This window comes from Emys orbicularis, chromosome 8 (assembly GCF_028017835.1).
Source record: "Emys orbicularis isolate rEmyOrb1 chromosome 8, rEmyOrb1.hap1, whole genome shotgun sequence".
Lineage (NCBI taxonomy): Eukaryota > Metazoa > Chordata > Testudines > Emydidae > Emys > Emys orbicularis.
The window spans coordinates 24,146,606-24,161,407 of NC_088690.1; the positions used below are offsets into that span (position 1 = coordinate 24,146,606).

Genomic DNA, 14,802 nt, shown 5'->3' on the forward strand with positions numbered 1-14,802 from the left:
GGCAGCTCCCGGAAGCAGCGGAACGTCTCCCTCGGGCTCCTACATGGAGGCGCGGCCAGGTGGCTCTGCGCACTGCCTCGTCTGCAGGTGCCACCCCCACAGTTCCCACTGGCCATGGTTCCTGACCAATGAGAGCTGCAGCACTTGGGCGGGGGCAGCATGCAGAGCCCCCTGGCTGCCCCTCCGCATAGGAGCCAGAGCGGGGACATGTCGCTGCTTCCGGGAGCCGCACAGAGCCCTGCTGCGCCGCCAAACACACTTTTAACAGCCCAGTCAGCAGTGCAGATCAGAGCCCCCAGGGTCCCTTTTCCACCAGGCGTTCCAGTGAAAAGCCGGACACCTGGCAACCCTAGCACATTTAGAGCAAACAAATGGATCTAACAAGTGAACCAAATCATTAAATCTTGAATTTGCTTGTCGCCTTACTGCAAAACTCATTTTCCCTAATTTGAAAAATAGATTAAAATATGGGCCTCAAATGTTTTGAAAATATTTTCATAGATTGGTCCCTACTCTTAATGCTTATGCCTTGTGCAGAGTACGTTGTTATCTTCTGACATTATACTTTCACTTTTGAAACTCAGTTTAATTGTTAAACTCAAAAAAATAATTAATTAGAAGCATATGGGATATTTTGAAACTAGAAAGGGACAATGCACTAGAAAAATGTTCTGTTGGGAGTAATCCTGCCTTGTCAGGAGGAGAGAGGAAGGGAGGGTTGAAATGACCTGGTGAAGAGGCCTATGATTCTATACTATGGGAGAGGAGTAAAATGAAATGCAATTTCTTGAAGTAATACAAACATTTCCCGGAGGTGAATGCATGGCTATGTGGATGGTATCGCCAGGAAGGCTTCTGCTTCCTCGACCATGGGATGGTGCTCTGAGGACAGCAGAGCAGCAATGGAGTCCTCCGATCTAGGAAGTGGAAGAGCATCTGTGTGTGTGTGTGTGTGTGTGTGTGTGTGTGTGTGTGTGTGTGTGTGTGTGTGTGTGTGTGTGTGTGTGTGTATTCTTGGTGTTCTGAGAGACTTTCTGGAATGAGAGAGAATTCTGAGAGCACCCAGTAACCGGCAATAAATTCTACAGTGCAGGTCATCATTGCTTCCTTAATTTACACAATCCCCACCTCTGGTTCCAGCCACCCCATATTTGGGACCATACTGTCCCCTCCTCTTAAGAGGGGTAAAGGGGTTCTAAAAGGAGGGGGCAGCTCCCTGCTGTGCCAGATGTAGGAGCCCCGAATCCCCTTCCTCAGCTCCCTTTGGGAATGCTTTTCCTTTACATCCTTTTCCAATCTATTATATCCGGTAATGGTAGCCCTTCCATACCGAGTACCTGCACTAGACATCCACCACAAGCTTTATGTACTAAATTGCAACATTATAACCTAAAAACCCAGCCCCATGCCACCAGGTCCCAAACTCACCGTCAGGAATGCCAAAAAAAAAAAAAACCAACCATCTCAGCCAATCTGGCAGTGAGGGCAAAATTCCTTCCCAGGCCCGGAGGAAAAACAGGAGACTAGCGTGATGCCCATAGTGGATCATGAAGGAAGCCAGTCCTTTTTTAGACTTCATGGGTGGGAGGGTGGGTGCTGCCAACCTGGTCCAGCTGAAAGAGGTTTCTCTGAGACTGCACAGGGTACAAATACCATCCCCACTTCCAGTCAGCTCAAAGGGGAGTGCCCCCCCTCAAATCTGGTCCAACGGCTTCTTGCTCCTACCCAACTCTGTCCAGGTAAACTTTCTCCTCCCTCCCCTTATGCTACCAGTTGCACAGGGTGCCCTTAAAGGGTCAAACACTTCTCTTCCAGCCAGCCAAAGACCCACTTCATACACACTTAATCATGTTTATGACTAGCGATGGGCTCCAAGCCACTGAGTTTTAAATCCATATCAAAAGCTGAGGTCAGGTTGCCAATTTTGGTTGGATGTATTCCTGGAGGTTTTATCACGACATTTTCTTTACTTAAAGATTAATATTCAATTCCTGGAGACTCCAGGACAATTCTGGAGGGTTGGCAACCCTAAAATGAGGTGGTGTTTAGATTCAAGCCCATATCTAGATTTAACACTCAAGGCCAGATTCTGCTCTAGGTATAGTTATGCATGAATGCCACTGATTTGCTACAGATTTAAACCTGTTTAGCTAAGAGTAAAATTTGGCCCTAAACTTGTTTAATTTGTTCATGAAATGCCCACTGGTTTAATTAAGTTTGTGTAATTTCACTCAAAACAGACTACACATAGTCATCTCTAAAGAAATATCAACTAGGACTTGTTCAGTTTTTCTGAAGAAATACAGTAGTATGAATTAGAGCTTAGCTCATTGCTGCTCCATGTCATTAAGACCAAACATTATATTATATATATTTATTATACAATCTGTTTACTGCTTCACTCGAGTGCTCACAGCAAAAGCCATTAATTAACAAACCCCCAATACAACGTTTTAAAATATAATCCAAAATCAGTTTGGCAGTTATAACTAAGGATTTAATTAAATGAGAATGTTACAACCAATTCCGCCCTCTTTGGACAAAACTTTCTGGCTCATTTAGTTATTTTTGCTTCATTTCATGTTATTATGGAAGTACCTAGATGGAGGCCCCATTATGTGATTCATTGCTCAAACACACACACACTGAGTTCAGGTCCCAATGAACTTGGTATACTATTAGAAATAGTGTACTCAAATCTCCCCCTAAGTGAGTTATTTTATTTCGCATTCATGTTGCAATATTTTGAAAGATCACTTCCACCTAAGCCCTTTTGAAATTACAGCATGTGTTAAGTAAAGTGAATGTTTACAGTTCCTCATGATTCTAATAATGTAATACAATATTATTCTTTGGAAACGGCAAGGAAAGCCCTTGGTATTTTAGAGAGCTGGTGAATTAGTGTACGTTAAGGACTGGTTGGCAAGCTAAGGAAGTTTTATTGCTATTAGAAAGGCGAGAGGGAATATAAAATAAATAATTCTATGCTCTTGAATATTTTTAAATTATTTTTCTTTCTTTAAAAAGAAAAATGTAGTGGTTATGGAAGCCCTAGAGACTGAAGTCCTCTAGTCAGCCTCTTAAAAGAGATAACAAAGGCAGCTGCAGTGAAAGCTATCCCACTCTGTCCAAACAATATGATCCCAACATGATCTGGAATGACCACTCTAGAGTTGAGGCCTATTCAACCTTTAAGCATCTGGCCCTAAATCTCCATAGAGAAGCTAGTTGGTATAAGTCAGCATAGACCCATTCGTTCAATGGAGCTCCACTAATATACATAGGGTGAGCATCTGGACCTTAAAAGTTAGTCAGACCATTGTCATAAGCACTTTTCTTTTTAGTTTAATATGCTTTATTCTTGATAATGCTGTTTACATTTGTATACCAAGTATTCTGCAGTAATGATCTCGTTTCTTTTGTAGCTGATGGTGGCTTTAATGTAAAGGATATATTTCTACTTCAGTTCTAAAAGATGAGAAAATGGGCTCAGATCTGTTCCCACTGGAGAAAACGATAGCCATGTCACTGACTTAATAGGAGCTGAATTTGGCCCAAGATGATAGTTGACAAACTTCAGCTGTCTCAAGAACTCCCACATTCGGTCAGCTCTTTTTAATAATAAAGAGTGGGAGTACTCATGTAGCCATCAGTATACACAGAGGTAATTTCAAGGAAAGATGCAAGAAATGTCTGATCCGTGCAGGAAAGAAAAACCAATTCTGACCATACCTAGTGTTAGAAGCAACTGATTTTGCTCTTTAAGAAAATGACTCAGGAAGTGTAAACCTCAGGCTTGCCCTTTTTTGGTCCCCAAAGCTTTTGCTCTGCTATAGCAGATCTGCTATGGACTGACCCTCTGAGGGCCCTCACTACCATTTACCTCAATGGGACCCGAGAGCATTCAGAATCTTACAGTATTGGGCCTTCTGTGCAGAAGGATTGTCATATGGTTAAGATACAGGACTAGTAGTCAACACATCTGGAATCTGTTCCCTACTCTGCCACACACTTCCCCTGCATGAACTGGACAAGTCACTTAATTGCCCTGTGCCTCAATTTCCCTATTTAACAAATAGAGATAATACTTTACCTCAAAACACCCCTCTGAGGTACTCACTACCATGTTGAGCACCCAGAAATTGCCTATAAATAAAATATTAAGGCGAATTGTACTTTCTGAAACTTTGATAGATAGTTTTCAGCAGTCATGCAACAATAATGTCTTTTAATAGCGGAGATTGTTTAAATGATCTAGCTACATTGTAATGTAGTCTTGCACTATTCATCACTATTTCACTACTGCAGGAGCCCTAACAGAACATAATTCCCATAAACTGCCATTCATAGAGTCCAGGGGACAGACAAGGGGAACTTGGGGTTCAGATTGATCCTATCTTCTGTAAGGCACCAAATCACATTTACAAGTATTGCCAACAACTGTAGCTGGTCTATCTGGCTCTAGCTGGTTTGTTTAACATTTCACCTAAACTCCTAAGCCCCAGAACACTTTTTACTAACTTGACCTCATAGTTCATAGAAATTACTTAAGTTTAAGTGTGCTGGCATTGACAGTTTAGCGTATCCTCCCTAGGATGTTCTTCTTTCTTTCAGAGGACAAACTACTGTGGCTACAGCATGCTAATTATAACTGCATTCAAAGGGAGTATCCATGGAAACAAGGAGTGACAGAACAGTCACTGAGATGTTCTATTTTGTACCAGATATGAGGGGTTAAGAGAGTCAATGCAAGTCTGATTATCAGAAATCCTGGCCATAGAAAAATGTGTTTGCTCCTAAAATATTGAAATAAAGAATCAGCAACAAACGTATGCAACATAAATCCTACTAACTTAATTGAAAGTTACCTGTACGTTTAAAGACCATCCAGTTTTAATTTTACAATCTAGAGAACACTACATCAACCAGCCAGCCTTTTTTCTTTCTTTTCTTTTTTAACTACAGTTCTATTCTTCCTAAACGGAAATGTGTGGGAGGAATAAAACTTTAACATAATTGCATATAAATCTACAGTCGTTTGATCTTTTGCTGTCCTCAGCATTTTATTGAGTTTTAATTATATTTTAAAGCATAGATCCACTGTGTAAAAATGGTGCTTTCTTAATCAACAGACCTGTTCCCAAGACCTTATGTGTATTAGAGTCATATCTACCAACTTCAGTTACAACAGTAAGTTTTCACTCCTGTCAGCGCTGAAGAGCTGAAAGTAAGCCGGATGCTAATCCTTCTTAAGAACATAAGAATGGCCATACTGGGTCAGACCAATGGTCCATTTAGCCCCGTATCCTGGCTTCTGGGAGAGCCTGGTGCCAGATGCTTCAGAGGAAATAAACAGAACAGGGCAAACATCAAGTAATCCATCCCCTGTTGTCCACTCCCAGCTTCTGGCAGAGAGATGCTTAGGACATCCAGAGCATGGGGTTGCATCTCTGACCATCTAAGCTAGTAGCCCTTGATAGACCTATCCTCCAGAAACTTATCTAATCCATCTTTGAACCCAGTTATTTTTTTGGCCTTCACAATATCACCTGGCAATGAATTCCATAGGTTGACTGTGTGTTGTATGAAGTACTTACTTTCATTTGTTTCAAACCTGCTGCCTAGTAATTTCATTGGGTGACCCCATGACTCTTGTGTTATGGGAAGGGGTAAATAACACTTCCTTATTAACTTTCTCCACACCAATCATGATTTTATAGACCTCTATCATATCTCCCACCCTTAGTAGTCTCTTTTCCAAGCTGAACAGTCCCAGTCTTTTTAATCTCCCCTCATATGGAAGCTGTTCCATTTCCCCTAATCATTTTTGTTGCCCTTCTCTGTACCCTTTCCAATTCTAATATAAAGCTTGGTAGATGTATATGCAAAGAGAATGGCTTACTAAGTGCCAATGTGTTACACATGTGCAAACCTGCCACAGGTATCACTGGGGACCTAACAGGAAGAAATAAAGTTGCACAAGTGTAAGGGAGGATCTGATCTGGTCTGCTTTATTACTAATGAATATGTGCTGGAAGCAATGGACCCAGCTTGCCTCTCAGATCACAGTTCTGTCAGTGATATATTTATATCAGGGCTGTCGGTGATATAAAATATCTATCCCTTCAAAATATTTCCTTTTTAAACTAAGCAGATTTGCTCTGGAAGTCACTGAGATACAATAAACATGGATCTTCACAGTGGCATACTACAAAAGCATATTATCTTTAGGAAACAGGTAAATATCCAGATCCCCAATCCTGCCACCACTTGGGAAGAGGAGGAACTTTATTTATGTGAGCACACCAAATGGATTGCTTTCAGGCAACTCATTTTTAGCACCCCGTGATTTTCTTTTGCAGGAGGGCTGAAGTTAGAGCTTCAGTATAACTGTGAATGATACTGTTTGTTTGTTTATGTTTATTGATTTCCAGTTTAATTATCTCCCCAAACGTCTGTTTTTTGTTAAACTCAATACACACAGAATTAAATCATTACAGACACATTTTCCTTTGTATCTGGACAAATGTATGCCAAAGTCTAATGTCTATTTCCAACATACTGTACGTCTTTAAATAGCATTTGGAGTAAAGTTGTAACACCCAAATATGAGAAAGAGAGAAATAGTCAATTTTTCCTGTTATGCTTATTAATTCTATGCAGTAATTCAAAGCAGCACTTTTACTAATTACTACTATTCTTGCCTGAACTCATTTCATATCTTTTCTTTTTCCTTCATTTGTAAATTTTAAGGTAAATCTACTTTAACACTTACATATTTCAGAAGCCATCTGTATCTAAAGTGAAATACGAGGTAGAAAAATGTATTAGGTGTCCCAGTCAAAAACCTCAACCCAAAGGCCCAGACTTTATTACGCTGGAGGTATGTCTTGGAACCTCACTTGGTCCTGTCCCACTGGGCAAGATCAAATAGTGTTATAACCTTATTATGGAACAGTGTTACCACCCCTGGTTATAACACAGTGTAGTCCTGTCATGCAGGCACTACCAACCTCTGTTATGACTAGACCCCCTGCATGGTACGGGTGTGCTGCGTCAATGCTCCCTAAATGTTATTCAGGCTCTAGGCACATTCCCGACAGTAACCAAGAAACTGTTATACTGCTGCACTGCACAACATGGCTCTTCTGGCAAGCGATAACTTCTGCTGTAAGTTTTTAAGTAAAGCCCCTGTTAAATAATTCTCCCATCTGATCAATTGTTGTCTTAGTCAGAGGCCATGGCTCCGAGAAACAGATGGCAATGAATCATGCTGCTGGTGTCTGAAGGAACACTTAATAAAATTAGACTAAGAAAAATCAATTGACTTGTTTATAATGTTTACACACAGACACACACAAGATGTATATGTATATAAATCCCATACCAATCCCTCCCCTCTAAAACACACTTCAGGTTAAAAAGCCAAGCACTGAAAATTAGGGAATGTCAGAATTAAGGTTGCCTCTGCAATTTTAATTCAGCCTCCCTTATGCATATGCATTTGATACCATCTTAAAGTACATACTATTTTCCCCCACAAGACCCTGCTTCATTTATTTCACCAGAGGGATGGTATTAAGTGAAGGAAGCAACTGTTGCAATATTCATTTATGATGCAATTCAGGAAAGCACTTTAAGAATATACTTAATTTTAAAGTACATACTTGAACATCCACTTAAACAAGTTTCTCAACTGGGCCCTAAAATGCGTGGTCCCAAGTCTTATCTGCTGCACTGAATTACTAATTTCCTCGTGGGCTTTCCCATGACTCTCCTCACAGTGCTATCTGAGTACATCACAAACCTTTGTGAATGGATCTTCACAAGTGCCCAATGAGGCAGAGAGGTTTCATTATTCCTATTTTATAGAGAGGGAACAGAGACACCGAGATTAGGAATAAAACATGCAAAAGTGTCCACTAATGTTGGGGTGCTTCAATCATTGGGTTGATTTTTTGAACCAATTAATGTGCAATATGTTAGCAAGCTTTAGAAATCACACCTCCATAGAGCACATTACCCCATGCTGTAGACAGACAGAGTGGCACAAAGAGGACTGAGGGCTTGAGTCACAGTCCATTGACATTAGTTGGAGTCTATTAACTTGAATAGGCTTTGAATTAGGCCCTTAGTTGGGCTGAGGATCTAGGCCCAATGGCAGAGATCTAGATGTGACAGTCAAGAGACTAAAAGTGGTTCATGAAACCGTAAGAGCAGATAAACTCACTTGGAAATTGAGGGGGATCAAGCTAGGCTCTGGAGGACCTAGAGAAAGAGACAAAGAGACAGGAAATCTAGATGCAACACAGAGAGAAAGCCCAGGTCTACACTAAAGAAAACTCTACAGGAGTAATCAGCAAGCTAGGAAGGGAACCAGGAAAGAAGAGCATCATGGAAGCTCAAGTTGGAATAAGATAAATGAATGGTGATGGTCTGTAGCATCTGTAGATACCTCATTCTATGAAAACTAACAAATAAAGATTTTAAAATTAAGAATATTTTATATAGGTAGCAGGATTGTTATTGATTTGTATAATTATAGCACCCAAAATGTGTTGTACAAACACAAAGGAAAGCAGAGTGCATGCCCTGAAGAATATACAAGCTAAAAGGATTTCACAATTCCATCCACCCATAGAGATTCACAAGAATCACATTTCTTTAACACATGGTACAGTATATGAATAAACCCAGCATTCAATTATTTGTAATACTCTCTGTAATCAGTTTAAGAAGCTAAAAACCCAAATAAGGGATCATAATTAGCTTCATAACAGCATCTAAGAGCCACTAAAAAGCTGAAGTGTCGATTACAACCAAGGTCCAGTACATTAAGGAGCCAATCCTGCCTTTAGATACCCAGGCCAGTTTCTATCTTTTTCAGAAAAAATTGCACAGTGTATCTGAGCACAAAATGTTTTTCAGAAAAATTTGAGAGCAAACGGAGAATTCGTAGCCACATATGCAAAATCTCTCACATCAGTCAGAAGAATATTCTCTCAAAGATTTCAGCTCACGTTCTCCCCATATTACAGCCTCTTTGTGCTGTTCTATCAGTAGACACCGGACCTAAAGCATGCTAGTGAAAGGAAATTAACCTTACTGTCGGGGGATGCTCCAATGGCATAGAGCTATATTGCAATGGCTATGCCATCCCCTATCCCTGCAACAATCCTAGGGGCATGACTAGGAGCAAAACGGCATGACAGGGACTTCCCTACACCCCAGTGATCGACCACCCACTGTATCTGCCCCTTGTAATCAGCACAAGTTAGAGCAGCCTGTAGGCTTACTTACACTGAGGGACCAGGCTGGTACACAGCTTGCTCAGGACTGGGGAGGCACAGTGGTAGCTTAGAGACATTTCTGTATCAGTCCTGCTTGAGCTGTGCTCTGCACTCATTGGCTGCAGTCAAAGATCTGGGCCATTAAGATTTGAATTAATAAATGAATAAAACCACTCAAAGCCACTCCCCAACAGAAAGATTTTCTATGTCCAAGAAAACAACAGTTTGATACAAGTCAAAACTCCTTTTCATTTCCTGCTAAAATATAAAACACTTCGATGCACCAGAACTATGACCTGCCAATCTGTGCATGTGGGTTGTAAGGAATGGTATTAATTGAAACTGGAGTGTAAATCCTTTGTTTTTCCAGCTCTGTAGATCACTTTGGTCAGAGCATGTACAATTTCAATATTAGAAACCAGGACGTAGGAAGTCTGATCTAGTGGGCAGTGCAGGGGTCCAGGTCAGGGAACAAAAGGGAGGGATCAGAGCCAGAGTCAGCTGCCAGGTACCAGAGCCAGGAGGTTGAGCTAGAGTCAGGACCAGGAATCGAAGCTAAGGATCGGCACCTGGGTCTGATACCAAATGCCAAGGGTTGAGCCAGAGTCAGAGCTGATAGTCAGGAGCAAGGTGAAAGGCCAGGAACTGGAAAGGGGTAAAGATCAGGCATGAAGCAGGAGCAGAACAGGGTCCAACATGGTGGCAGCAGCACCAGGAGGAAGCCTGCAGAGTTGTTCAGACAGCCCAGCCAGGTCACTTCCAGGCTTAACTAGTAGTGTGGGCCATTCAGATGGCCGCAAGCCTGGGGTGTGCTGATACAACTTCCTGTGGGGCCTGACTTTCCAGGTTTAGTGAGATGGTGCTTTGCACATCTCCCTTGGTGGTGAGGAGGGAATGTCAGAGATCCAGGGCTCCCACAACCCTGGGTTCTTTCTAGATGTGCACCTTCGGATCCTTACACCCAGTTCAAACAACTGGATTATCAGTGTAATTTGGATAGAAACATTAACACAGCAGCAATATGCAGCTTTATGGTTGGCAGAGAAGCCTAGACAGTAGTAGAATAGAATATTTTAGCATATTTGCTTTTTTAAAAGAAACATGTTAGCAACTGACATGGTGATATTCAAACCCTAGATAACAATTGGAGCTAGTCCGGGAGTACAAAAGTGATTAGGAAGTATATCCCAAGGAATCGTGGTGAATTCACCCCATTGTTAACCCTAAAGTTGTATTAGTCACTGTCCATGTGCGTTCAAATGACACCATTATCTTCATTCAAACATTCACTGCAGTCTACTTGTCTGTACTGTCTGGGGTTTATCTCTGTTAGAGCCCAACCCTTTTGTGACTTTCCCATGCATCTCTTCCTCTGGTTCTGTGAGCATAATGCCAGTTCCTTCTGGGCAGCCATGAGCTAAGCATAGAGTCTCACCTCCTCATGTCTACACAAGAAAGTTGCACTGGTTTAACGTACATCAGTTTTTACACCAATTTAGTTAAACCAATACCAACCCCTGTGTGGACACTCATTCTTACTCTGGTTAAACTGTAATAATCCACTCTTAATCTTAAATCAATGTAAACTAAACCAAACCAAAATAAGCCTGTTTTTGTTGTTACCCCTGGATCTCTAGCGTCTGTTTCTCTGCTGACAACATTCATTAATCCCAGAGCTTTCACAAATCTTAACTCTTCAGGGAAGAATCCGCTTAGTATTAAAGGATGCCTTCTAAATTTTACAAATGAGTTCAGAACACCGCAGTAAGTGTTATCTTCCATTAAATACATACAAAAGGGCCGACATGGGAAAATTATTATTTTTGCCATCAGGTTCTCTACCTTTACTGTCTTTTCATAAAATGAAAAGAATCCCTGGTATTCTTCAGAGGCTGAAATTTGTTTCATTCAAATAAAAGCTCTTAACTGATATTATTATTAATAATTTGCACTTGTATGCCCCACTTCATGTGACTGTCTCAAAGGGTCTTAATACACAGAGGTAGATAAGCATTGTTATCATTTCAGGTAAACTGAGGCACAAAGAAACCAAGCAACTTGCCCAACGTTAGCAGCAAGCTAGTGACCGAGACCCTGCTCCAGTACAGCATGTAACTTTAAGCACGAGTAGTCCCACTGAAATTACAGATGTGCTTAAATACTCTGCTGGATTGAGATCAGAGTCAAAAAGACACCATTCCTTCTTCTAACTGCTGTACCACCCAGCCCCATATTAGAAGTAATACTGAGGTATTTTACTGGAACTATTTTGTTTTCTCTAGTGCTGCCTGTTTTCCTCTTCCTCAATAGAGCTGAAAGCTTGCAGCTGAAATTCTTTAGAGGACACCTATGTTGCCTGATACTGCCTAGAAGCTGATCTCCATGCACTTGGGGGCCGGATCTGCTCTTTGCATACTTGCTTTCCAGACAACAGCTGCCCATCACACCAAGATTTGAGGGTAACAGCAATCTCTATGGATGTGTTATATTTCAAGATGAGTCAGTGCAGCTGGCATGTGAAGAATTAACAACACTGATTATCATGTGACACGTAGTCTCTAAAGCAATACTTAAAAATATGGCAAAAGAATTCTCTCTCGCTCTCCTTTGCTTCCTCTCTGATGTAAGATAATCACATTAATCTCTTTCCTCTACTAACAGGAGTTTGATTTGGAGATGGATTATATTTTATAGTACCTAATTAGGTAATTCATATTTGCAAATGCTCACATATCAATGCAAAAAACACACTGATTGTAATAACTAAGCAGTTCATTTCAGTATGCGTGTGACAAAAGCTACAGACTTTTGATTTAACTGTCTGATTATGAATAAAGGCTGATTGGCCTTGAAGTAAATATACTGACAATATACAAACAAACTGCATCGGTCTAGGAAGAAGAGCCCAAAGTATTAGTATAAATCGGAGGCAGCACACTAGGTAGGTCTAAAAATTTTATGTGCACAGTTTGACTAACAGAATTAGAGTTACTGTTTTCATCATCTGTAAAATAGCTTTTGCATGGCTAACGAGGAGCAGCGATCTAACTGGAAAACAAACCCATGTTAGTATTATGAGTGTTTTCAGTCTCTTAGTAAGCAATATGCAGTTCAGTGGCTTGATACTGAGGACCTGCAGTACCATGCAGTGTATCAGAATATCAGTCCTTTGTTCCCCAGGCTAGTAGAGGCTGGAAGCCACAAGAAAACTTGGGGATAGGAAGGAAGAAATGTGTCCTGCTGCCCATCAGAATGTGAGCCTCTGAAAGGAGTTTTTCATCAGACCCCTTGACACAACCAGTACTAAGCAAAAACATTCGCATCAGACGAAAAACCACTGAAAATGAGCCTTGTGTCACTTCACAAACTTTAGCTCAGGCTCAACTAAGGTTTCGCACATATGATCTGTGGCTGTTTCAGTGACTCGCCAACTCCGCACCAGCCTCCCTCACTCCTGACCCTCTTCATAAACTGAACCCTGCAGGGTTTTCATAACCCTAGTTACAAATGAGGCTAGTACCAGGCAAATAGAAAGGTCAAACTGTATCAACCTTAGCCACCCTAACACCTTTGGCTAGAACATATTCAAACTTCTGGGCATTTTTCACAGCTCAAAGTTCCTATCAATTAAAGTACCCAGGGCATGGACTTTCTTGAGCAGGGATGCCTTTTTTTTTTTTTTTTTTTTTTTGGAGACCCTGCCCATGGCCCCCCCCCACGATGTATACCTTTTCCTGGTTGCCGATCCATCAGTAGCTGCCTCCTCTCCCTTCTTTAGCTGTCAAATGCCACTTGCTGTAAGTGGATTGTGGATTGCACAATGAAACTTATTGGCTATCCTAACAGAGCTGTGTACTCAGAAAGGAGGGGGCGGTGCATGAGAGATAAACAGAGAAGGGAAGTGGGGAAACAGGACAGCTACAGAGAAGGGAGCCAACATGAGAAAAGAGAAGAATAGAGGGGGACAAGAATCCAAAAAATGGGAATGGGTAAAAGACAGCCAGAAAGGGGTGGGAGAGCAGGAAGAGAGAAGGAGAAATGAGAGATGACAGAGAGCACCAGTAAAAGCGGTGTAGCTGCCCTATCAAAGAAGCAGACATACAGAAGCACACATTAATGAGAACAGACAAAAAGGAGAGCTGGGTCCAGAAAGAAAAAACAAAAGGAAATAAATGGCACAGAGCTTCTAAATTACTGAGTTTTAACAAACATATTACCTCCTACATTTTTGCAATATGTTCTTGAAAGATATCCCACAGTTCTGCTAATTTAGGAGAATGTCCGGTGCTGCTGATAATTGGACTTGGTTGAACTCTCTCTGCCATTAGGCATATAACTAAGTCAGTGGGGCAAGCAGTGTAATTTTAAAATTATCTGCCGCTGCAGCAGATTTTTTTTTTCTGAATTTCATGGGGGTTTTTTAAATCCCACTCTGACAGTGATTAGCACTAAAAGTGATTGTGACAAAGACAACCTGCTCCCTTTATTTAGTTCATTTGTGATTTAATCTAGCCTCTCCTTAGCTCCCACTCTGTAAAAACCCAAATGGGAGATGCTACCCTTTAAAATGAATGAAAAAGAGCTTAGCACAAAAATATTCTTAGAGAGCGAGAGCAGGAAGCTTGAAGTGATATGGGAATTAAGGTTTTGTAATATGTTTAAAATTCTCTATAGCATTAGATTTTTATTTATTAACATTGTTTATTATTATCCCAGACCTTAAACAGCAGATAGTAACTAACAGCGAGAAACACCAAGGGCCAGATTCACCCTCGTTACGCTTACATAAGCTAGTGTAGACTCAGATTTGCAAAAGCACCTTAGCGAGTTGGACATCTCACTCCCATCGTCTTTCAATGGGAGGTGGACACCTAACTCCGTTAAGTGTTTTGAAAATCCCACTTTGGCAGAGGGGTCTGGTGATGAAAAGCGTGCTCCATGGGAGCAGGATGCAGTTGCTCATTGGGTGAAAGGGAGGGCGCAGTGAGTCACTTTGCAATTAGGAAGGACACATGATCAGGACAGGTGGTGAGTATAACATTAGTGGCTGGCTCCATTCAGCACAGCTCTTTTGGAGTCTGACAGAAGTTAAAACTGCCCTACAGTGAAAATCCCAAGCGAGGTTTGTTAACAGAAACTCCGCCAAGAGTTTAAAAGGATGAGGTGTGGAGAGAAGGGGGGAGGGGCACAGCTCCCTCTTCTCTGCTACATGTGGAGGGAGAACGGTCTCTCCTCTCCCAGGCTTGGTACAGGCTCCCCTCTTGTTCAATCTGCCTTAACAACTGACACCACCTAAACTCACTGAATTAATGCCCTTTGGACTCAAGTGGTTTGCAAATGCATAATTTATTCCTCTATGCACTAGCTTTTCTGACTTCAGGTTTGCTTGGAATAGAGGTAAATCTAGTTCAACAATAATAATTAACACATGGTATACTTAGACCTTCTGGGCCAGCTCCTCAGCTGGTGTAAATCAGAGTAGATTCATTAACTTTAGTGTTGCTGCACTACC

At 41.3% G+C, this 14,802-nt stretch overlaps 1 protein-coding gene across 1 annotated transcript in view; it reads right to left on the minus strand.

Moving 5' to 3' along the window:
* Nucleotides 1-14,406, minus strand: part of SLC44A5 (solute carrier family 44 member 5) — a 143,873-nt gene extending 129,467 nt beyond the window's left edge. Inside the window, exon 1 of the mRNA XM_065410019.1 lies at nt 13,019-14,406. Within this exon, the coding sequence (XP_065266091.1) occupies nt 13,019-13,040 (22 nt within the window). The 5' untranslated portion in view covers nt 13,041-14,406. The remainder of the gene's footprint in view (nt 1-13,018) is intronic.
* Between the last annotated feature and the right edge of the window lie 396 nt (nt 14,407-14,802).